The sequence below is a fragment of the Volvox carteri genome (assembly GCF_000143455.1).
Source record: "Volvox carteri f. nagariensis unplaced genomic scaffold VOLCAscaffold_5, whole genome shotgun sequence".
Classification (NCBI taxonomy): domain Eukaryota; kingdom Viridiplantae; phylum Chlorophyta; class Chlorophyceae; order Chlamydomonadales; family Volvocaceae; genus Volvox; species Volvox carteri.
This window is the reverse complement of record NW_003307548.1, coordinates 1955811-1977515: the sequence shown is the minus strand read 5'-3', so window position 1 is coordinate 1977515 and position 21705 is coordinate 1955811. Positions and strand designations below refer to the sequence as shown.

General features: G+C 57.9%; 4 protein-coding genes across 4 annotated transcripts in view; 2 read left to right on the top strand and 2 right to left on the bottom strand.

The window, feature by feature from the left end:
- The window catches only part of VOLCADRAFT_87484 (uncharacterized protein), a gene marked incomplete at both ends in the record, with an annotated part of 6917 nt that extends 3542 nt beyond the window's left edge, over nt 1-3375 (top strand). Inside the window, 4 exons of the mRNA XM_002947235.1 lie at nt 368-513; nt 1079-1131; nt 1944-1984; nt 3163-3375. Of these exons, the coding sequence (XP_002947281.1) occupies nt 368-513; nt 1079-1131; nt 1944-1984; nt 3163-3375 (453 nt within the window). The remainder of the gene's footprint in view (nt 1-367; nt 514-1078; nt 1132-1943; nt 1985-3162) is intronic.
- Nucleotides 3376-5165: 1790 nt separating this feature from the next.
- VOLCADRAFT_87483 (uncharacterized protein) lies at nt 5166-10836 on the bottom strand (the record flags this gene model as incomplete). The annotated part of the gene is made up of 6 exons (XM_002947092.1): nt 5166-5504; nt 5856-5996; nt 6144-6260; nt 6562-7994; nt 8533-9523; nt 10570-10836. 6 exons carry the CDS (start codon nt 10834-10836, stop codon nt 5166-5168), a joined length of 3288 nt encoding a protein of 1095 aa, XP_002947138.1.
- Nucleotides 10837-11409: 573 nt separating this feature from the next.
- VOLCADRAFT_87482 (uncharacterized protein) lies at nt 11410-18752 on the top strand (the record flags this gene model as incomplete). The annotated part of the gene is made up of 13 exons (XM_002947234.1): nt 11410-11463; nt 12216-12962; nt 13447-13455; nt 13733-14156; nt 14803-14888; nt 15538-15650; nt 16010-16343; nt 16777-16875; nt 17030-17101; nt 17494-17760; nt 18031-18175; nt 18612-18650; nt 18730-18752. The coding sequence occupies 13 exons, from the start codon at nt 11410-11412 to the stop codon at nt 18750-18752; spliced, it is 2412 nt and encodes an 803-aa protein (XP_002947280.1).
- Nucleotides 18753-19033: 281 nt separating this feature from the next.
- On the bottom strand, nt 19034-20300 carry VOLCADRAFT_103363 (uncharacterized protein; the record flags this gene model as incomplete). The annotated part of the gene is made up of 3 exons (XM_002947091.1): nt 20014-20300; nt 19760-19956; nt 19034-19282 (listed from the first exon to the last, which is right to left on the bottom strand). Exons 1-3 carry the CDS (start codon nt 20051-20053, stop codon nt 19034-19036), a joined length of 486 nt encoding a protein of 161 aa, XP_002947137.1. The 5' UTR covers nt 20054-20300.
- Between the last annotated feature and the right edge of the window lie 1405 nt (nt 20301-21705).

The following is a 21705-nucleotide window of genomic DNA, read 5'->3' as shown; positions in this document are numbered from 1 at the left end:
GAGGGGAGGGAGGGGAGGGAGGGGAGGGAGGGGAGGGAGGGGAGGGAGGGGAGGGAGGGAAGAAAACACGCTCCCCCGACCCCACGGCCAGGATCGCGGTGGGGTTCCTCCTCTCCAGTCCTCCCCCCCCCTCACCCCGCTCAAACCCTAACACCCGTCACACCACAACCCTATCATCCCTCACTCCGTCGGGGCCCCTCTCACCCCCCTCACGCGCCCCACCCCCCTCACCCCCCAATCCCATGTACTCACACAACCCACCTTACCACGGTATATGTTACCCCGGCACCAACCCAATACACCCTCGACCTCCCCCCCCACCCACCACCTTTCGTCTTTCACCCCCCACCCCCCCCACCACCTTTAGGGCCTCATTACCGAGACCCGGCAGCCCCACATGCACCTCAAGGCGGTCCTGGAGGGCATCGCGGCGCAGCAGAAGAGAGGCCCAAACAAGGACAAGTACGAACTCAAACCCGAGTACCGCTCCAAGAGTCGGGCTCCCGGGAGCTAGTGCGGGAGGACAGTGGCGCCTGTGGGGGGGGGAGGAGGAGACGGAGGGGAAGGTGAAGGTGGAGGCTGGAACGAGTGTAGGGGAGTGTGGGTCGAGGGTGGTGGTGGTGGTGGTGGTGGTGCGTGTGGGCGGAGGGTGTGGGAGAAAGAGGTGGTAGGCAAAGCTACCTGGCGGCAGTATTCACGTCTCCTCGCGCAAAGTGTGTTTCTTTCTTAAAAAGTGTCCTTTCAGGAAATTCTTTTATATTGCAGTAATGAACGTTTTGGAAATGGGAAATGGGAAATGATGGTTGTCTTTGTGGCGGCGGTCAGCAGAAGGATGTGATGTGTGTTGCGCCTCACATGATGGAGGATGTCCGTTGCAGGAGGGGGAAAACACAAGCTGTACTGGCGGGTACGGTACGGCCGGTACGACAACATGTAAATGCATCCTCTTATTTCATTCCCTTATTGAGCCCTGGAGTGCGGCGACGCTAGTTTGGGCAAGTTTGGTAAAGCTGTTGCAGCGCTGCCCGGATGGATGTCTTTTGTCTACTCCTCCTCCTTCCTCCTTCCTGCTGCGGAGTGTTAACTTTTGGCTGAGCAGAAGTTCTAGAAGTAAAAAAACGATGGTGAAAGGTCAGCAGAGGCGGCAACAGCAACTGACACCCACATACACGCACACACATACATACACACACACCGTTGCTCCCACCTTTTTGAACACCCCAGCACCCACCGGGGGATCCAGATACAGGTACACATACAGGTACAGATACAGGTACAGATACAGATACAGGTACAGATACAGGTACAGATACAGGTACAGATACAGGTATACATTACCCCGCATCTTGGCATCTGGCGCTGTTCAGTCTTCTGGTGGTATCAAAGCAAAAGTACCCGCGTTCACCCGAATTTGACCGCGGGGTGCGGCATGCAGTCCAAGATGTTTCAAAACCCAACAAACGAAAATGCCATGCGCATGCGGCGGTGTGAGGTACAGGCCCCCCCCACACACACACCCCTTCCCGGCAATCCGCTTCTCGCCATTATTCCCCTGCCCGGCCGTACTCGACTCTCAACCCATCATCCATTACCGCCAAAAGGTCCTCTCACACTCGCCCACAGGGCCCCCACTGCCTCTGCATCGGTCCTTCCTTCACCGCCACGGCTCCCCCTTCCCGATGCATTGCTTTCATGGGATACCATATGGGATTACCATATGTGGCCCAATCCACACCACCGCCACCCCCACCCCCACCACTGCATCATTGCCTATCTATCATCTGCTCTCTTAATAGGAACCTTCATCGTCCCCGACATGCCAACAGTTATGGGCAAAGTAGCTGGATACCTGATCAGCAGGCGGTCCAGGCCGTCAGGGCATCCCCGTCGTACTGTACGGGACGCTGCCGCCTCGTCGGCGGGTTCCGGTCCCTTGCTGCCAGGGTGCTGGTCCACGGGTCCCCCGAAGGAGCGGCGCCCCCGGGTAAAGAGCGCGGCCAGGCTCCCGCCCCTCTTGCCGATTTGGCCCTGCATCCAGCTCCACCGTTGTCTCTGCACGCTGGTCCGAGGTTTTCTGCTAAAGATACGACGGACGGGCGTTGCTTGCTTCTGGAGCGGGAGAGCTCCTTTATATAAGTCGTGAAGTAGCTTTTTTTCTTCTCAAGGAACATCGTAGCGCTACTGAACGTGCTGACTTGGGACCGTACGGCCCGTACTAGGGTTATCAGTATTCTTGAGGCAGCTTTTTATGCTGTCTTTCGTCGGTACGTCGAATTCCCTGTTCCACCTCGGCTTTGTTCATTACCGCCCCTGTGGGGCTCCTGTGGTGTGCTCGGCGTGTAACAGGGAGTCCTTGCGGAGAATATTGACGGAAATACACACATGCACATGTATGTATGTAAGTAAGCTTCTGTTGCATAACTGCGCCGGGCGTGACACTGGCCAGGGGGGGCACCTAACCGCATATACCCCAACGGGAACGACCGCCGAAGCGAGCGGGAGGGGAGGGGCGAGAGGGGTGCCCACAGTCCCCTAATACTGACCGACCGACGGCGTGCAACCCTAATATGTATGTACAAGCTAATCTCCCGACCCTTAAAATCGAGCATTTCACATCGATGAGTGAAAAAGAAGGCTATTTGGAGATCCAGATTGTGATCTCAGCATCGTATGTTTTGTTTCTGCATATGAGGAATGTGCACACCGAAAAACAACATAGCATGTCGTACTGTACGACTACAGAGCAATCCCGTACAACCTTGAGAACAAGATGCCATGCAGCTTTCTCCCTCCTGCGTCAAAATTGTCAAGAAATGCGCCCTCACCCTCACTCTCACCCTCATGCGCATGTGGGCGCGTGGGCACGTAGCCAGGCCCTCCTCATCTCCTCCTTTCCCTCAATCGAAGAAGGCCACCTCCCTCCGCCACACCCCTCCAGCTCCTCCTCCTTCGCCCGCCGCTCCTTTCCCAACCCCGCCCCCGACCAACCGCGTCCCCATCCAAGCGCTCATCATCATGCGCTCCCCGACCCGCACACCACCACCACCTCGTCCCCTCCTTGCGCCCTCCTCCATATTAACACATCGCACCGTTCCGCGACATCACAGCCCCATGGCCACCATCCATCTCCTCCTCCACCTCCATCTCCTCCTCCTCCGCCAGGACTTCCTGATGCAGGTCTTTCTCACGACGCCCCGGCCGACCACCAAACTCGGCGACCACCAAACTCGGTCAAGGCCAAAACCATCATCACACTTCAAAACATCATCACACCTGAATGCCTCACACCTGGCAGAGGCCGCAGCAACACAGGACCCTCTCGTGTCACCGTGCACCGAGATCGAATACAGCAACCGACATATAAGTCACCTTTAGGCCAGCAACAGCAGCAGCCACCGCCTCTGTGGTTACAAAATAATAATAATAATAATAATAATAACATTACTGTTATATTTATTATTCGTTATATCAGTACTGTGGCATCACGGTGTAGTGCGATCATCGAAAATACATAAAAACCTGCAAAGACCGACACGAACAGATAGACAGCAGGCAGACAAACAGACATAGCATACCTGCGAGTAAACCAACATCATCCTTACTACAGCAGCAGCAGCAGCAGCACCAGCCGGGAAGCAGGACGCGCGTTTGTGTCCTTTACCGTTCAAATCAATCATCAACCCAAAACCCAACTTGACAACCTGACCACCATCCTGAGCAGGAGAGGCGGCGGCTGCGAGGGCCCTCAAAGGGGGAATCTCCCCAATTAACCTTTTCCAGGGGGTCAGGGCTGTTCGCGACAAACACTGTTCACAACCCCGGTGTGCTAAACACCTTGGAAAGGAAACAAAGGACGGACGGAGGCCACCACATTTACCTTTACCATTTACCTTACCACCTCGCTTTCGTCCGCTACTTCATTACCACCACTACTGCTACTGCTACTACTACCAATGTACAACTTCTATCAAAGTAGAGAATTGCGTGGCGGCGGCGGCGGCGGCGGTGGTGGTGGTAATGGTCCAGTGAATACCATCGGGCGAGTACAACATGAACAACGAGAGCAAAAGCTATATAGGCATATACATCAAATGCTCAAGCCCACCTGCTGTGGCTGCTGCTCGCGCCACCACAACTCCGCAAAAACAATCGTCGCAGTACTGAACGAGACACGTTTCCATAAATGCCCATTCCATGGCGCATTGCGCCGTACTGCCGTACCGCACACGTCATTTCGTGGTGGGCCACAACCATTACAGAACACATTACGAATTATCTCGTGCTGCGAGAGCCATGGCCATTTCGACAAAACACAACCACAAGCAATGTGGCAAGTAGGCGCTTGAGGTGACCAATATGTTCGCTCGCCACAGGACTACCAAGACATACCGACAAACAGACAGACATACCGACATGCAGGCAGACATACCGACCCACTCACAATCAGCCAGAAAGGTACCCCACAGACACCAACATGCGTTGAGCAATGTCCAAATTCTCATCAGCCACACAGCCGCCGCCATCGCCACAACTGCACAAGACCTCGCACCGCACACACCTCGCAACTCGCAAACCCTTTGCGGACGAAATAACTAATCCTTCACAAAACTAAAGACCAAGTCAACGCAACTAGCAACGTGGCCCCAAACTGCCCCCAGCCAGCAGTGGCACGGCGGGTAAGCCTCCCGGCCCCGGCCGCACGGCACACGGAATGTGTGCTAAAAGATCAAAGAAACCCCACATGGACAGCATTGAAAATTGTTATTATCACTACAAACTGCAGTTGGCTCCTTGGCTCCTTTCATACAACTCACCATGCGCGCATCGAGAGCTCGCGTTCCTATGTATGCAAAGCCAACCGTATACCGTATGTACGGTGTACGGCATGCCGTAGCAAATAACAGTGAGCCTGTCCACGCCAGCACATCCCTTACCAAGCCCCTGCTGCTGCTGCTGCTGCTGCTGCTGCCTACTGATGCTACCAACCAACCATAACTACTGCAACGACTCGATCAGGTAACGATGCCGGCTGTCGGTCAGTTCCGAGCGCACGGAGTCGACGCCCTTGAGCGCCCTTCATCCTTCTAGACCCGAACCACCACGCAACATCCCCTCACCTCCTTCGCCCTTACACCTTCACATATCAATCACCATCACCACCACTACTACTTCCGCGCCCACAGCCGCTGCCGTACTCCTTCCCTGGCAAAACCAGTCGACGGCTGTTTAGTAAAGGGGCCAACGGAATCGGCAGCAGCAGCCGCAGCGGAAGTGGAGGGACCGCCGCCGGCTGCCGCCGCCGCTGCTGGCGCAGCCACCCAAGCCGCGTAGCTTGCTCGTAGATAGGTATGGCATGCAACGGTGGTTGCGACGGCCGCAAGTACGACACGGCAACAAAGTACGGCAGCTCGTACGGGATCCGAGGTGGCTCCGGAGCGAAGCATCATGGCGACACCAAATGGAAATTTGAGCAGAGCCAAGACCAGAGCGGCTCGGGGGGAGAGCTGCGTCCACACACACCACACCATCACAACTCACATTAGCGATTTCCATTTCCAACGTTGTGTTTTGTGTGCGTGTGTATGTATGTGTGTGTATGTAAGGGGGGAAATGTGTGGTGGGCGATCCAAACATGGCCTCTGTCAATCATCTCTGCTGTCGTGTGCGTGCGCATGAAAAACCGCACCCACACGTTGTGTTTCGTGCCTCTCCCCCTTCTCCGTCACTGCCTACCTGGCTTCCCTCTCCCATGCCCCAAATAAACCCCACGCCCCCATTTTTCACACATCCCTTCCACCCGCCCACAAAACACAGATGCCGCCCCTTCTCACCCCCCTCCCCCCCCTCTCACCCACCAGGCACGAGAAGGGCAGCAGCACTCCCTCCATCACCAGCATGGCCGACCCCAATTGGTACGGCACAATGCCCGGGGGCGCGGGGAAACCCAGCCACCCAATCATTAGCTTGGCAGTCATGTAGGCCAGGTAGCGGGGAACCTGGGGGGGAGGGGGGGGGAAAGACGAACCACGAGCGAGTGAAGCTGCTGGGGGGGGGGAGGACGTGGGATTCATGTGTCTGTATGTATGCAATACTTATAGATATAATACATGACTTCGCCCCCTCCCCTCTCCCCTCCCCGCTACCTTGGCCGCCTCCACCAGCGCCTCCCACCCCCTCCGGGGCAGTAGCGGCCAGGCCGCCGCCGTCACCGTGCCCACCGCGCAGCCCGCCAGGGAGGTGAGGTTGCCCGCATCCAGGAGCTGCTGCCGGGCCCGGAACAGCAGGGCCAGCAGCGAACACACCTCCACAGCTTGGCTGCAAGAAGGAGCGTGCATATACAAGTATATGTGTATATGTGCATTTGTGTATGTGTACATAGGGGTGTGTGTGTATATAGGTGTGTGTGTGTGTGTTTTGAAAACCCGAGGGAGCGTTTGTTGACTCAGCGGCACTGGGAGGCGGTGGCAGGGAGGCATACTGCCACTCGCGTGTATTTACCCACCCTCGCTGCAGGAACCCCCGTAACCAGGGTCCCGCCAACGGCACGAAACCCGCCCGCACCCCCTCGCCTGACTCCCGGAACCCCGACTCAACCCAAGCCAACCCGACCCACATGACGTGGCAGTACGACAATACCCTAGGTGCCGCATACGCCTGGTAGGCGGCTTCCTCCTTCGGTGGCAAGATACACAAGCCCAAAGCCTGAAACAGTGCACTGAGAAACACGGGACGAAGGGGAGCCAGCGGCGGTCGAACGCCGGCGGCGGCGGCGGCGGCGGCGGCGGAGCCGCCAGCTTTGCCAGATACTGCTGCTGGGACAATTTTTTGGGAGTTGCTGCTACTCCCTTTGCCGCTACTGCTACTGCCGTTGTTCTTCTTGGCCTGCAGCGTCCCGAGATCCCTCCGGAGCCAGGTGGCAGTGGCGGTCCAGCCACAGGCCTCGGCGTGGCGGAGGAGGTGCGTCGCCAGGGTGACGGCGGCATTGTACGGCATGTACGGCATCGGCTCCGCCGCCGCTTCAGTAGAGGAATCAGCCGAAACGTGAGCCAGCCAGGCGCCAAGATCCAATAGGAGATCATCGACATCATTGACAGCTGATGCCGTACTGCCTTCGCCGCCGCCGTTGTCGTCGCCGCCACCGGCGGTATGCCGCGAAATTTGTTCAACGGCCAATTGCAGCTCGGATGCTACTGCGGCGTCGTCCAGGACGAGCACGGGCACCGCGGGCTCCAGTACGGCACCCCACCGCAACTCGACCAGTAAGAGCCCTGGTCCCCGTGACGGCAATTCTAAGAGCTCTACGTTGTACGACACCGTACCGGAGGCGGCGGCGGCGTCGGCCGTGCCGCCGCCGCTGCAATGGTTCACCTTCGATTGCAAGTACGTCCCCTGGCATCTGACGAGCACCTCCGGTAACGGCGGCGGCGGCGGCGGCGCCGACGGCGGAGCCTCTGCGGCTGGCGCTGATGAATCCGGGATGCTGGCGGCGGCGGCGGCAGGAACAGCATCGTATTCCGCGTACGACACCATTACAGAAAGCACCGCCACTGCCGCCGCCGGCCCTGGTGACGGCGACAGCATTAGCATTACCCGCGGCGACATCGCAATGTGGATCCGCGGACGCGGACGCGGTGCGCCGCCGTGCCGTACAGGTCCCGCCAGGTGGCCCAGTGGTACGGCCGACACGGCGACCGTTGATAACTGAGCCTGCTCGTCCAACTGTAACGGAGCGGAAAGGCCAAGCGCCTGCAGTATACTGCCCATGTCCGATGACAGGTCAGCAATCAATCCCTCCACGCCTAGCTCGTCGTCAACGGCGGTCGTACCGGCCGTACTATTGCCACCGGCGCCGCCGGGGGATGACGCCGGCAGGCGCCGCCAGCTCCCACAATCCTTCTCTTGCAAAGCGTTACCAACCGCTGCGCCGTACGCTGTACCATAGTCATACAGCCGCTCGGCTTCCACCTCCAGATCTAGCAACAGCTCTATGCAGCCTGCACATACGGCCACAGATATACGGCTCCAGACTCAGCTGATATGCTAACCAGGGGCAGCTTAGTGTCGCTGGAAAGTTCCAGGTTCGATCCCTACAGCCCGCAAGGTAAATACATCCCTAGACCGTAATGAGATGGATGCACCGCGATGTGCAACTTAGGACGATGGGATGGACTGACGGGTTATTTTAGTGGGGCGAGCTGACCGCCAATAGTGGAGTATTGGAGTATTGGAGTTAAAGACGCCGTTGACCTGGCAGCTAGGGGCATTCTACCGGATGATGCTGGTGGTGGCTCACACAATCATACACACAAGCAGACATATATACATGCACCCACCACCTCCTCCCCTACAACCCCGCTCATCCCACATTGCGTGTGTAACCATATGTATGTCTGTGTGTCTAAAAGCCTTGTAACCACCACTGCCGCCTGCCCGCCCTCCGCTGCGGGGCCCACCATGGCTCTACTTAGCAACACCCCCCCGACCCCACTTTGCAAACCCACCCCACCCCAACCCCACCCCCCCAAAACGCACCTGGGCGAACGTACACACCCGACAGGTGCATCCCTCGCTGCGCAACCAGCTCCTGAAGCCGCTCCACGTAGCCGGGGGAAATCTGATCCGGCTCAGCGAACGGAATCTTAATGCGCGCTGTACGGCGACGGATGGGTGATTTGTACGGCAGCAAGCAAGGGGCACCATGCAGCTCATTGCCTTGCATCGTCGGATACACGTTGCCATCAAAAACTGCCCTAGCCACGGCGGCGACGGCAGCAGCAGCATTCTTCATCCCCCCATTCGCCTCCACCTCCGCCACTGCTCCTCCTGCAGCCTCAGAGGCAGCTACTGCCCTGGCGGCTGCAGCTGCTGCTGCTTCGACTGCTGGAGGTTGTGAGCCCCTCGCCCGGAAGCCACTGCGACAGTCACTGCTGCAACCATCCAATCCAATGTCGCATGGCTCCCCGTCGCCTGTGGGCCCCCCCTCCTCCGCTTCTGCGCCCTCCACCCCAAAAAACCTCGGATCCGTGCCGTCCGGCTTGCCAGCGCTCCCTCCATCTCCTTCCCCCGCCTCCGAAATCTTCCTCTCCCTCTCTTGCTCCATCTCCTGCCGGGTGTTGTTGTTGTGGTGCTGCAGCAGTAGCTGTTGAACATGCGCAGGCTGCTGTGTAGGTTGTACGGCGGACGGTGGCGGTGCCGGAGGCTGCAGCGGGTCGCGGCCGTCGCCGCTAGCTGCAGCCGCCGCCGCCGCCGCTGCCACCGGTCCGCCTGTAGCACCAACAGCGTCAGCACCCCCAGCGGAGGCAGCTCCGCCGCTGCGGGAGGGGCGGCGATGGAGGAAGCGTCCCGCCAGCCAGTGTACGGCAACCATGAGAGCAGCCCGCTGGAGAACAACCTGAGCCACGAAGACACGAGAGGCGACGGCGTCACTGCCGCCACCGCCGCCGCGGCCATGCCACGAGGCGAGTACGCCCACTGCCGCGATGTTGAAGACATTGAAGAGGAGCTCCGCATGAACATACACAGCCTGGAGTGGCGAAGGCGAAAACATAAATGCCAGAAATGCGAAAATACAAAAAAATAGCTGAGAAAACATCACCACGAACTGCACAAATGCATTAGCAGAGGAGAGGAGATGAAAATGCGGGAGACCAATAAAGCGGAGTCCGATGGCATGCTGTGCTGTGAATTAAGTTGTTGTAGCTTTTGCATGCGTCATCAATAGCAAGAGGGTGAAAGCAGCGACGCCGATTGAAGGAGTGCCCATATTAAGGGATGGCGCCACCCTGGCGAGGTGGGTGACACAGCAGCATGCAAAGCCTCAAGATAAAAGACCACTGGAGTCAACGTGGGACTGCTTGGGTTGCGAACATGACATTACGTGTAGACCTTTACGCGTGCATGCCCTACATGCCATGTACCCCAAACCAAGCAGAGCGACTCATGCCGCGACTGGGCGGGAGATCACCCCATGATGTGAGAGACAAACTGCTAGAACTCCCGATGAAGCAATGAATGTTATCAGTAGTCAGGAACAGGAGTTTTTGGTCGGCTTATGTGGGAGGGGTTGTGGGGGCTGCCGAACTGCTGCCGATTGAAGTAGCTATTTTGGAGGGGCTGTGGAGGGAATGTGTGGAAAACCCCGGGGAAAGGGGGGAAGGGAGACGAACGGCGCGCTGCCAAGCGGCTTCGTTTGGAAGATGCGGCGGCATGAGCGTAGGTTGACGGCGGATGAGGAAAAAGGGAGTGCGGGTGTTGGGAGGGAAGCACCTTGAGAAATGGGGAAGGGTCTGTTTCGGTCGCGCTGCACAGCGTTCGACTCTGTGCTGAAAGATAGGAGGTTGAAATTCAATGGACAGCGGACGCATTGCAGCACAGCATGGCAGCGCAGCAAGCCGTAAGGTGGCGAACAGGTGTGGGGAAAAGCGAGGGACCGGGCCATTGCCAGCGGGTGAGCGCGGGAGTGCGGGAAAAACTCAGGTCTCCTTGCTACAAAAAAGACTTTCGAACTGTCAAATTGTGGCCTACAGCGAAACTTGATGGGGCCGACTTCCCGGTCGCCTTTTTACGCACCGGCTGTGTTAAGGAAACGATTGCGTCAAAGAGGCCCTGGCTCCTCAGTATAAATTGGGACGCGGCGGAGCTCAACGGCGACCTGCGTCCTGCCGCCAGCAAGAGCACCACCGGCGCCGCCCGCGCCGCAAACGTGAGAAATGGAGCTGCAAACTGGGTATACATGCGCTGTGGAAGACAGATGCGACTTGCCACTCGCAGAAGCCAGAAGGTTAGGATTGCCGCCAGCCAAACGTCCTGCCCGCGTATGCTCAGCACGGTCTTCATTATCCAGGGCGAATACTTGAATAAATAATAGCAGCGGGCGAGCGCGGAGCTCTCGCAAGGGTACAACCGCGAGGGAAGAGGATGGGGAAGTGCGCCAAGGTCTTGTCCGCTGCAGAGGTACCCCAAAAGCTGTACAGCTGAGATGAAGCAAAAGATAAAACCGCTTATTATTCCAATTGTGTCATGAAGCGTTTCGAACGATCGGTGCACTGGTTGAGCGGCGCCAGGCTCGGGGCCACCTGGCATCTTCGGGCATCCAGAACGCGATGTGCCTGGTACGCTAGCCTGCACACGAAAGTAAATTGAGCACAACAAATACAGCAACTAATTAGAGGTAACTGGAGTAAAACATCCGCCAAAACGAGTATTACGACAGTGTCCGGGCAGCATAGTATTCCTAAAAGCAGGTTTCAGAGTTGTATTGGTGCTGCCGGATGCTGCAGCAGAGCGACCTTTCAAGTCCTACAACAAAGATGGCTAGCCTGAAAACACGGTGCCGCAGTGCTTTGCGAGCTATGTCTGCACAAATACATAAAATAAGAAGATGGAAAACAAACGGCACCGCCACATACCATGGCGGGATACCTTGCCGCTACCTTGGCCCCAATCGAGCAAGCAAGAACTCGAGTAAGGACTTACATTCAAACCCGTGGTACCCCGATAGCATCTGAGACTGCTTGCATCCGACCATTCGGGCATCGTGATAACACAACTTGCAATTATGGCTGGTTGCAAAACAAATTGCGTGATCCGAGCCGAAGTGTACACCTGCGTACGGCTTGCAACTCGCAAAGTCGCAAGTCGCAAGAAATCGCAAATCTTGCCCTCATACCCCACATACTCAGACACGATAACGCAAAAGAATGGGTAAAAAGCTTTCCATATGTTATCTTCTAGCTGCTACAAGGGCCCCAATGGTCAGCTCCCAGGTTACCCGCACCTTGAACTTGTGCATTACGCACGACAGGATTGCCAGTTTTTAATACGCTGCCCTTCTGCCTTGCATATTATGATCTCCACCTCTTCGTCCTAGGCCCGAATCGTTAACGGCATTGCTTCCGGCTTTGGGCATCTTAGAGTAGGCATACAACATTACGCACATGAAAAACTTCATGCTATGCTCCAACTCCGCTGCCGAAACCTCGCCGTCAGTAACCAACGGCACATGCAGCGCAACATCGCTGGAAGTGCCTCTGGATGTCTTGGCAGCTGTCTTCTCCCGTGCGGACGTGGGAGTGCGAGATCGTGGCGCCGCACGTCTCGTGTGCCGGCACTGGCGGACTGCAATTGATGGTTTGACCGTCCGACGGCTCGCGCTGCGCAGCCTCGGGCCAGGCCGCTGCGCATTGCAGCTGCTGCGCCGTTTCCCCCTCCTGCAGTCCCTCTCCCTAGGAAGCGCCGTCACCTCTAGCAGTAGTGCCCTTTCCTGGGCCATCGGCCAACTCCCAGCGCTCGTCCATTTAACTCGCCTCTCCCTGGAGTTCGCATCGGCCTCTGCCGTACGGCTACCCGCCACTCTCCAGGCGCTCAGCGGCCTGCAAGCGCTTTCGTTAGTCGTGGATGCCGTGCAGTCGCAGGGGCAGTCGCAGGGCCACGCTGCTGTGAGTGATGATGGTGATGAACCGTATGCGGACGGTGCCGGTGGCGGCGGCGGCGGCGGCGCTGCTGTTGCGGCTGGGACCTCCCTCCTTGGCGGCGGCGGCGGTGGGGCCGGCAGTGCAGGCTCCAGAGGTGCCGCCGCCGCAGCAGCGGCCGCGGCGGCAGCAGCTGCCGTCAGCGGCGCGGCCGCTGTCGGCGGCAGCGGCTCTGCCCCAGCTGCGCAGCACGTTCCGCCTGCTGGTTTGCTTCCGCTGCTCTCCCGCTTGAGCTCGCTGACCTCCCTGGAGCTAGCCAATATTGCGGTGTCGGTGCCCGACGTGCTGTCCGCCGTACGACGCGCTGTAAACGCGGCCTCCGCGGCCGCCGCTCCCGCCAGTGGACCCCCCACCGCCGCCGCGACTCCTTTCTCGCGCAGCGGCGGCGGCAGTGGCGGTGGCGGCCTCCGTCGTATCGTCCTCAAAGGCAGCGGTGTAAATCTGACGGGGGTGGGCGACCCGGAGGCCCTGGCACAGCTGGCTATGCTAGAGGTAAGTGGTAGATGCCTTGGGAAAGGAACGATTTTCCCGAAATATGTGTATGTATGTATGTATGTATGTATGTATGTACATATGTATGATTGGTGCACGGTGGTTGGGTGGGATTTCCGGGTTAAGGTGCGGGCGTACGGACTGCCTCGCCGTCCGTACGCCCGCTACTACAGGAGGGAAAAGGGTTGTGTTCTTACGTACGACAGTACGACAGCACAACAGCGGGCGCAATAAACACACATACACACATGGCGAGTCACCGTGGTTACCTTTTGTAGAAAATGATCGGCTTGCTATCACCACGCTGTGCCGTATACCGTCACTGCGCTCTATCTCTTCCTGCCTCTTCGCGCCTGGTATGATGTCAACATCTCTTCCTATGGTGGCGACCCGCAAAAAACGGAATTCGATTTGGCTGCAGACGCTGTATGTGGACGGATGTACGGGGGCCGATACGCTGGTGCCGCTGCTGCGCCATCTGCAGGGAGTACGGGTGGGTACGACGTACGGCACTCGGTGTGTACGGCACAGCTTGTGGGTGATTAACCGCGATTTAAAAGTAACATGCTGGGGTTGCGCGTTACGGAGAAGGATCATGATATATGTTCTAGTGCGATCATTCAGGAGTGAGGAGAATTTCTTTTAAACAAGTTGTAGAAGTGTTGTACATGTCTATACTTCAATCAAATAGTTGTCTGGCTGGTCGGTTGGATTGGTTGCCTTACTTGGCTTCTTTTTTGGATCTGGATTTCGTTTTCTGGATCCACCAGCACCTCACCCTGGCTGGTATGGACTACGCCTGGGCCGCCGCCGCCGGCTACCACCACCGACGGGCCGGATTCGACAGCAGCAACGACCTGCAACAGTACGACATTGCCGCCGCCGCCGCCGCCAACGGTCCAAATGACGTATTCGCCAACGGCGGCAATGCTGCCCAGCACCAACACCCGTACCCGTACGACATGTTTGGGGCCTTGGGCGGCGTCGTCGACGGGTTTGAGGAGGGGGCCGCCGCTGCCGCTGCCGCCGCGGCTTCCGGCCGGCCCCTCGCCTTCCTGCTGTGTCTGCCGCAGCTTGCCTCATTAAGCCTGTCTGGGTCCTTTCTGAGGACGTTGCCTAATCGGGACATCGGCGGTTTGGCGGCGCTGACGGCGCTGGATCTGTCGGGCAACGGCATCGACGACCTGCCGCAAGGTGCGCGTGTGCGGCCGCTCCGACCGCCTGTAATATCCTGGGTATCACGGGATTGACATCCGCCGATCGGTTCTTTTCCTGCGATAAGACGTGATACAACACCGCCCCCCCCCCAGGGGTCACGGCACCACCTCGGGGACCACCCGGGAAATGACGTAACCCCGGTGAGGGTCGGTAGGACTGTCAACCGAACACGCAACAGCAGGTTTTTATTTCTCCCCTCTTTTCGGATTTTATGGATACAGAAATTCAATTCAGTCAACCAGCTTCCTTCCGGGAGATTTTTTTCAGTCAACCAGCTTTTCCCCCCTTCACCTACCCGCCTTTGTGTTATCATCATCATCATTATCATCATCATGTCATAGTTATCACTAATGTGATCTTCATCACTACCACCATTACATATCATGATCGTTATCATCATCATCATCAATTCGATTATCATCCTCCCCTTCCCCTGGGGGGTGTTGGTGCCCCCCAGCTGTCCCCCTTGACTGCCACACCCCCTTCACCCCGCCCCCCCCCGCCTTGTGGACCCCCCCCCCTTTCACCCCCGCCCCCCCCCGCCTTGTGGACCCCCCCCCCCTTCACCCCCGCCCCCCCCCGCCTTGTGGACCTCCCCCCCCTTGACCCCGCCCCCCCGCAGGTCTCGCCTCCCTGCCCCTGCTGTCGCGACTTGACGTGTCCCACAACGAGCTGGTGTCGCTACCGGCCTGGCTGGGGCATTTGCAGGTGCGAGGGGGGGGGTAGGCAGGGGAGGGGAGGGGAGGGAGAAAGGGAATGAGTGTGCCGGTGGGAATACACATATACACAGGTATACCTGCCTCACCTGCCTGACTTCATGGGCGGGCGGTAGTGGGTCCCTGACTCCTCTCTCCATGCTCCTCCGCCACCGCCACCGCCACCGCCGCCGCCGTAACGCTCAGCCCCCCCCACTGGGGAGGGGGTGGCCGCCCTCTCGGTTGATGCTTTGGACGAGTTGTGTAGTGTTGTGTTGAGTCGGCATCGGGTTCCGTTGCTTATTGCGCCGAGAAAATCAATGATCCACAGCACCGCCGCGAATTGGCCTGCTTTGCCAACAGAAAGCACAACGCTCGAATTGACTTAGCTGTTTCCTTAAAAAATTCCCCTTTTAGAATAGCTAAACAGATCTCCTACCATTTTCCTTACTCTTCACTCGAGTATGGAGGCGCTTGGTCTGCATTTGGAGCTGTTTGCCTTTGGAGCTGCGACTTGCGTGCTGTGCCGTACAATCGTCCTCAACCTTACCTGCTTACTCGAATACCTTCAACGTTCCAGTTTACTCGAATACCCACCCCGCACCGCCGCAATACCCTCCCCCCCACCCTCCCCCTTTGACCCCCGGGTTGCCCTGTCGCAGTCCCTGGAGTCACTGTCGTGTCACCACAACTGCTTGGAGCGTTTCCCCTCTCTGCTGTACGACCTAACCCGGTTGTCGTACTTGGCCCTAGGACACAACCGCATTAGCTGGTGGTGAGATGTGTGTATGTGACATTTGGGGGTTTGTGGTGGGGAAGATGCCCCGGGGCCTGGGGGGGACCTGGGGGGGAAGGGAAGAAGGGGGGATTCCCGCAATGAGGTCGAGGGGGGGGAGCGGGCCAGGTTGTGTATGTGTGTGCGCGCGTGCGTGCGTGTGTGTATGTGTGTGTGTTTCAGTGATCTGGGCTGCGGTAAGGGAAGTGCCGATGGTGGTACACGAAGCTTGAAGTTTGGCAACTTCTTTTCTTCAACCCCATACACACCCTCCTTCCCGCCCTACCTTACCTACCTACCTTACCTACCTTCCCGCCCTACCTTACCTACCTTACCTACCTACCCCGCGTCACCCACAGGCCAGTGGAGTGCGTTCTGCCCCGCGACCGCCGACTCGCTGCAGCCTCTGCCGCGGGCATCAACCTCCCGCCCTCCTCCGGCTCCGCTTCGCCTGCCGCCGCCGCCTCCCCCGCCCATTCCGCCGGCGGCGCCGCCGCCGCCGCCGCGACGTCGCAGCCCCTTTCTCTGGTTTCCCTGGACTTATCTCACAACCGTTTGTTCGGTTTGCCGGGCGGTTTACCGTTGCTGTGCGTGCTGCGGTCCCTGCGTCTGCGGGAGAGCCTGGCGGGATTGGATGGGCCGGGTACGGCAAGGGCGATGGCGCTGCTGGCGGGTTTGACGCCACTGAGGGAGGTGCGTGTGTGCGTGTGTATGCGGTGGGGGGGAGAGGAGGGGAAATGGGGGACTGAGGGGGCGTGTGGGTGTTTTTATGGTGGGGGGAGGGGTGTTGTATTGTGGGGCATATGGGCGTGTCGTATGGGTTGATGGGGGCCGGGCCGTGTGGCTCTTGTGGACCTGAGGGGTGTGTGTATGTGTATGGGTGTGTATGGGGGGGGGAAATGTGTTCTAGCTGAGCTGGAAGGACCGTGTGGGAGTATGTTCGTACAGGCTCTCGTACAATTCTGTACGGAAAGGGAGAGGGATTGGATTTGGGAGGATAGCTGCACTAGTTGTGCTTTCCGAATGTGAGCATGTGAAGAGAGAGGCATCAGTACGGCATATTGGGACCAATTATCATCCTCCCCTTCCCCTGTGCTGCTGTGGCTTCCATCCTGCTGTACGACAGTTGGATCTCTCGTCCAATCACCTCGACCAGCATGCCATCGTACCGCTATCGGAGCTGCGGGGACTGAGGCAATTATGGCTCGCGGATAATGGACTTGAGGTACGGCAGTCGGCGGTTGGTTAGTTTTAATGCGGTTGATTCTTATCAATCGGACCAATGACATACCTGCCGTGCCACACCTTGTGCAGGGCACTGTTGCCCTGATGTACCAACGACAAACTACCAACTAACTTATTTACCAACCGAATTGCAGGAACTTCCGCTAGGCTTGGCACATCTGAGTCACCTGACATTACTCAGCCTGCGCGCCAACCGCTTTACGGAGGTACGGTATTGTCCGTACTGTACGGCAAGGCTGTACGGGATAGGCTGTCGCAAGCATCCAGCTTTGGGACATGCCAAAGTTTAACCGAAATAACAGTCGCAACTTGTAAAGCAAAACAAAGGCTCCGTTACATGTAGATAAAGAGCGGCTACGCCTTTCTGTGCCTTATCCCGTACAGGGCGCTGCTGATTTTTGCGGTCGGTATGGTGAAATACATTCGTTCATTCAGTTTATCGGAAGCAAAAATATACACAAAATCGAGATTACAAGACTCCGGTCTCGCTTTGCAGTGACGCAAACCAGAACCTTCTTGTCGCCAAAATGTACTTGGGTTGAAAGTTGTCGTACGTTTCGTACCAAATGCCGTACATAATGCCGTATATTCCATACAGGTTCCTGTTTGCCTTCGTTGGCTGTCCTCCCTCGAAGCTCTGGATCTGTCCTGCAACCGACTGTCCGAGCTGCCGTCCTGGATCGGCGGCGATTGCAACATTAACGGTCATCCTAACGACCACACCAACGGTCACGCCGCCGTAAACCAACTTCCCAACGGTCATTCCAATGACCACACCACCTACTCCCATTGCCGTCGTTGCAGCGGCAACGGTTATGCCAACGGTTACAGTAACGGCCAACAGCAGCAGGCGAACCGCTCCAATGTCAGTAACCACCGCCCCCCGGTAACATCATCACCCCCTACCTCTCCACCATCCCCTCCCCCCTGCTCCACCTCCTCCGCACTTTCATGTCTTCCCCCGAAACCAAGCACCTACCTACAGCCGCAACCCCCCGGTCACCAACCGCCACTCAACAGTAACCACCACCACCATCAACACCACCATCAAATACAACATCCTGAATACGACCAACACCAGCACCTCCAACACCAACACCAGCACCAGCACCACCAACACGCCCCGCCCCCGGAGGAGCAGGGTCCTCTCCCCCCCGGGCACCTGGGGCTGGTGGGCCTTCGTCACCTCGACGTGTCGCAGCAGTACTCGGTGGTTGTACGGGAGAGCCCGGTGCCGTACATACCGCCCCGACTGGTACGTTGGCAGAGGGGTGGCTGCGGTGAGGGTGAAAGTGAGACTGGGGGCGGGGGAGAGGCGAGCGAGGGAGGGAGGCCAAGGACCCTGCCTCCCTTTTCCGCTTCGTACTTATGTACGGCGTCTCGCAACCGAAGTGGCCGGCCTGGGTGGTGTGTGGTGTGGTGGTGTGCACTTGCGCTCATACTCTGAACAGTCGACCAGCGCGCCGCCTCGCAGCACCCTCACCACCCTCACCACCCTCACCACCCTCACCACCCTCACCACCCTCACCACCCTCACCAACCTCTCGTGACACTAAGGGATAGCACCGGAACCTGAACGGGGTGCGAGGGGGACTGGGCACAACCCCCCCCACCTCACTGACCCCCGCTTCCATACGCAACCCTCACACACTCTTAACCCAAAAATCATCCTCATTTGCCCCCACCCCTACCCCCACCCCTACCCCAACCCTGTAGGAGGTCCAGCCGCCGCACTGCCTGTACGGCCCTCTGCAGGTGAGTCCTACGGTCCTTAGACTAGGGAAGGTTTAGCCCCGGCCCTCCCGCCCTCTCCCCTCCATGCTGCCGCCGCAAGCTCCGTCAGCAGCGATCGTGTAAACTGTGTTTTGTCCGCCCGCCACACCTTCTTTCCCACCTACCTTCCCTCGCTGAACTCCCCGCGGGCTTCCGTACTGTGCTGGGCCTTATCTCCCCTCGCGCCATTGCCATTGCCATTAGATTCGTTCCATTGGAACGGTTTTCATCAGAACAAATTCAGACGAAAAGTTTCTATCTTTCCGTTCAATCAATCACAATTTTTATTTCTTTTATTGTGTAGTATTATTATATGTTTGCGGCTTGAAATATATATGGAATACATACTTTCCACGCATTACGTCTTACAGGGTGATCTTCCTGAAGAGCTGCTTAAACTGACTGCGCTCCGAAGCCTTGTACTGCAACGTCATCCGGTGGTGGGGGCCGCTGGCTCCCGAGTGCTGCGGCGACTGCAAGCCCGCGGGGTGGAGGTGATCCTGCCCAGACCGCTGAAGGTGGAAGCCCTGCCTGGCGCCGCCGCCGCCGCCTTCACCACCGCCGCCGCCGCCGGCGGTCTGCTCTTCCCAGGCCGCGCCCACTCCGCGTTGCTGCTGCGCGGCGGCGGCGGCGGGGCCGCCGCTGCCGCAGCAGCTGGCGGCGGTCACGCAGCAGCAGCAGCGGCGGTGGCGGCGCCGCGGGGCTTTTCCACTCCGAGCGAGCGATCGCTGTTCATGGGGGTGGCGGTGGTGGCGGTGCCGCTGGCTATGGTCGCCGTTTGGCTGGGGTTGGGTCTGCCATTGCCGCCGCAGCAGCAGTCGTACACGGTACGGCACGGTACTCGCGTGTACGTGTGGGTTTTTGTGTTGCGTGTTGCGTGTGTTTGTTGAGGCCACACACCGATATCTTCTTCATCTAGTCACCTATCGACGTTCTGTGTTTGCGTTTGCGCCCCGTTTGCTTTCATGTCTAATTTGACTAAAAATAAAACACACTCACGGCATTGGCATGCTTGGTACGGCGCGATCACGTTGTCGCGGTATATGTCCCGTCTCTTTCTATTCCGTGACCCGTACACGTGCCTGCCGTACCTGCCGTACCCCCATGACCCGGCGCACAGGCGGTGCTTGTGGTGGTGGCGGTGTTGACGCGTCTGGTTCCGTACGGCATCTACCTGGTCCGCGATGTGCAACGGTGGCATCGAAGCCGGCGGCTGTGAAAAGAGCGGGGGGGGGGTAACGGCAGTAGTGGCGCCGCCGCCGCCGGTGCTGCTCCTCCGACATGTCGTCTGCGAAGAGGCGAGGGGGGAAGGGGCCATGGAGCTCAAACTTCAACATTGGCGCACCGTCTTTTACATCTTCGGTTTTGACTCTTTTGACGAGCATTCTTTGGTTTCAGGTCTTTTCCGTTACACCGTGGTTGGGGTTCGTTATAGTCGGTTAACTGTTTGAACGGCTTTCAGTTGTTGCGTGGCATAGGAGTTGGAAGACTTGGAAAAGTACTGAAGTACCCGATGCAGCCCATGAATATGAGGTGGCGGGTTGGGACGTGCACACGCATACATACACACGCACGTGCTGATGCCGCTATGTATGTATGTATGTACGGCTGTTGTTATTCATCCGTCCCTCCATCCCCCTACTTTGGCTTTCGTAAGGGAATGACTTCCCCTACGTATGTATGTATGTATGTAAAGGGGCATTGGAAAGTTCAGGTGCGCTGCGGTGGGGTTGGGGTTGGGATTGGGATTGGGGGCGTGGAAGTGACACTGGAAGGGGGGGGGGAAGGCAGGGGGGAATGGCGCTGCGCGGTGTTGGTATTGATCGGACTCATATAGAGCCTCTGCGCTTCTGCACACCACACCACACCACAGCACAGCATTATCCATATCGTTTGCATTAGCCGAAGGCTGCCAACAGTGCGTTAAATTGTTTGAATGTTAAACAGGAGAGTTTTCCAAAGACGGTTAGACATTTCAGATTCCCAAAGGTACGTTACAGCAGCGCCTCCATGTCCGTCTTCGTGTTACGAACAGTTCGAGTCATGTCACAAATTCCCTCCGGACTGAACGTCACCGTTTTGCGTTTTGAAACTGTCCTCAGAGGCCCCAGTGCATTGGCTTATGTGAGTAGGAGATACGCGCTGTGCGAGCTAGGTTGTGGTGATGTGGGACTGGGGCTTAGGCTCTACGTAGTGTTAGAAATTCCTCCGTCTTCCGTTATTTTGTTTCCGTTGGTGTTGGTTGCCAGTTGGTCAGGTAGACGGTGGTTGGTAGGGCCGTTGCCCATATATTTTTATTGCGCAGTCCTGCCGTGTTGCGCGTGCTACAGTAGCTAAGCCGCCAGCCGCCAGCTTGGCAGCTTGGTAGCAAAAAACACACACAACCCGGCTGCGAAACCCCCCCTCTCCCAGCATTAGCACCAACCCATTGTGAAAGTTGCACTAATGGCCGATAGTGATATAGTGACGTAGTGCTCTTGAAAGGGCCCACAAGTGCACAACGAGCACCGGGCAGTATTGATCGAGGGGGCCGTTACCGCGTCCCAAGCCGCAGTGCTGCGGTGCCGTCTTCCACACAATGCTTCTTGAGGTAACACTTCCCCACTCCCCCCCAGCACCCCGGCTGCTGCACCAAAGAGGCTCCGCGGTCCGCACCGTTGTTACCAACGGCAGCGGCCACACACACCCAGACTGCCGTGAGTGTGTTTCGAAGTGGGAGAAGGGAGACATCCCTGGCCCCACAAAGAGCCTCAGCCGGGGGGCCAGGAACGTGCGGTAAGGCAGGGTGGGATGGGTGTTGTACCCTGTTGGCGGCGCTGTACACTTGTTCCCTCCTCAGAGCTGACCGCGACCCAGCGGGGAGCAGAGGGAGATGATGGCCGCACTGCCGTACAAACCCATATCGTGCCTATCTGTGCCGCTGGGCATGACATACGGAACCGCTATCCGGGGAGTCCCCACCCTGGTATGTATGTATGTATGTATGTATGTATGTTATGTATGTATGTATGTATCGGAGTCCGGGTTACAGGGCGGG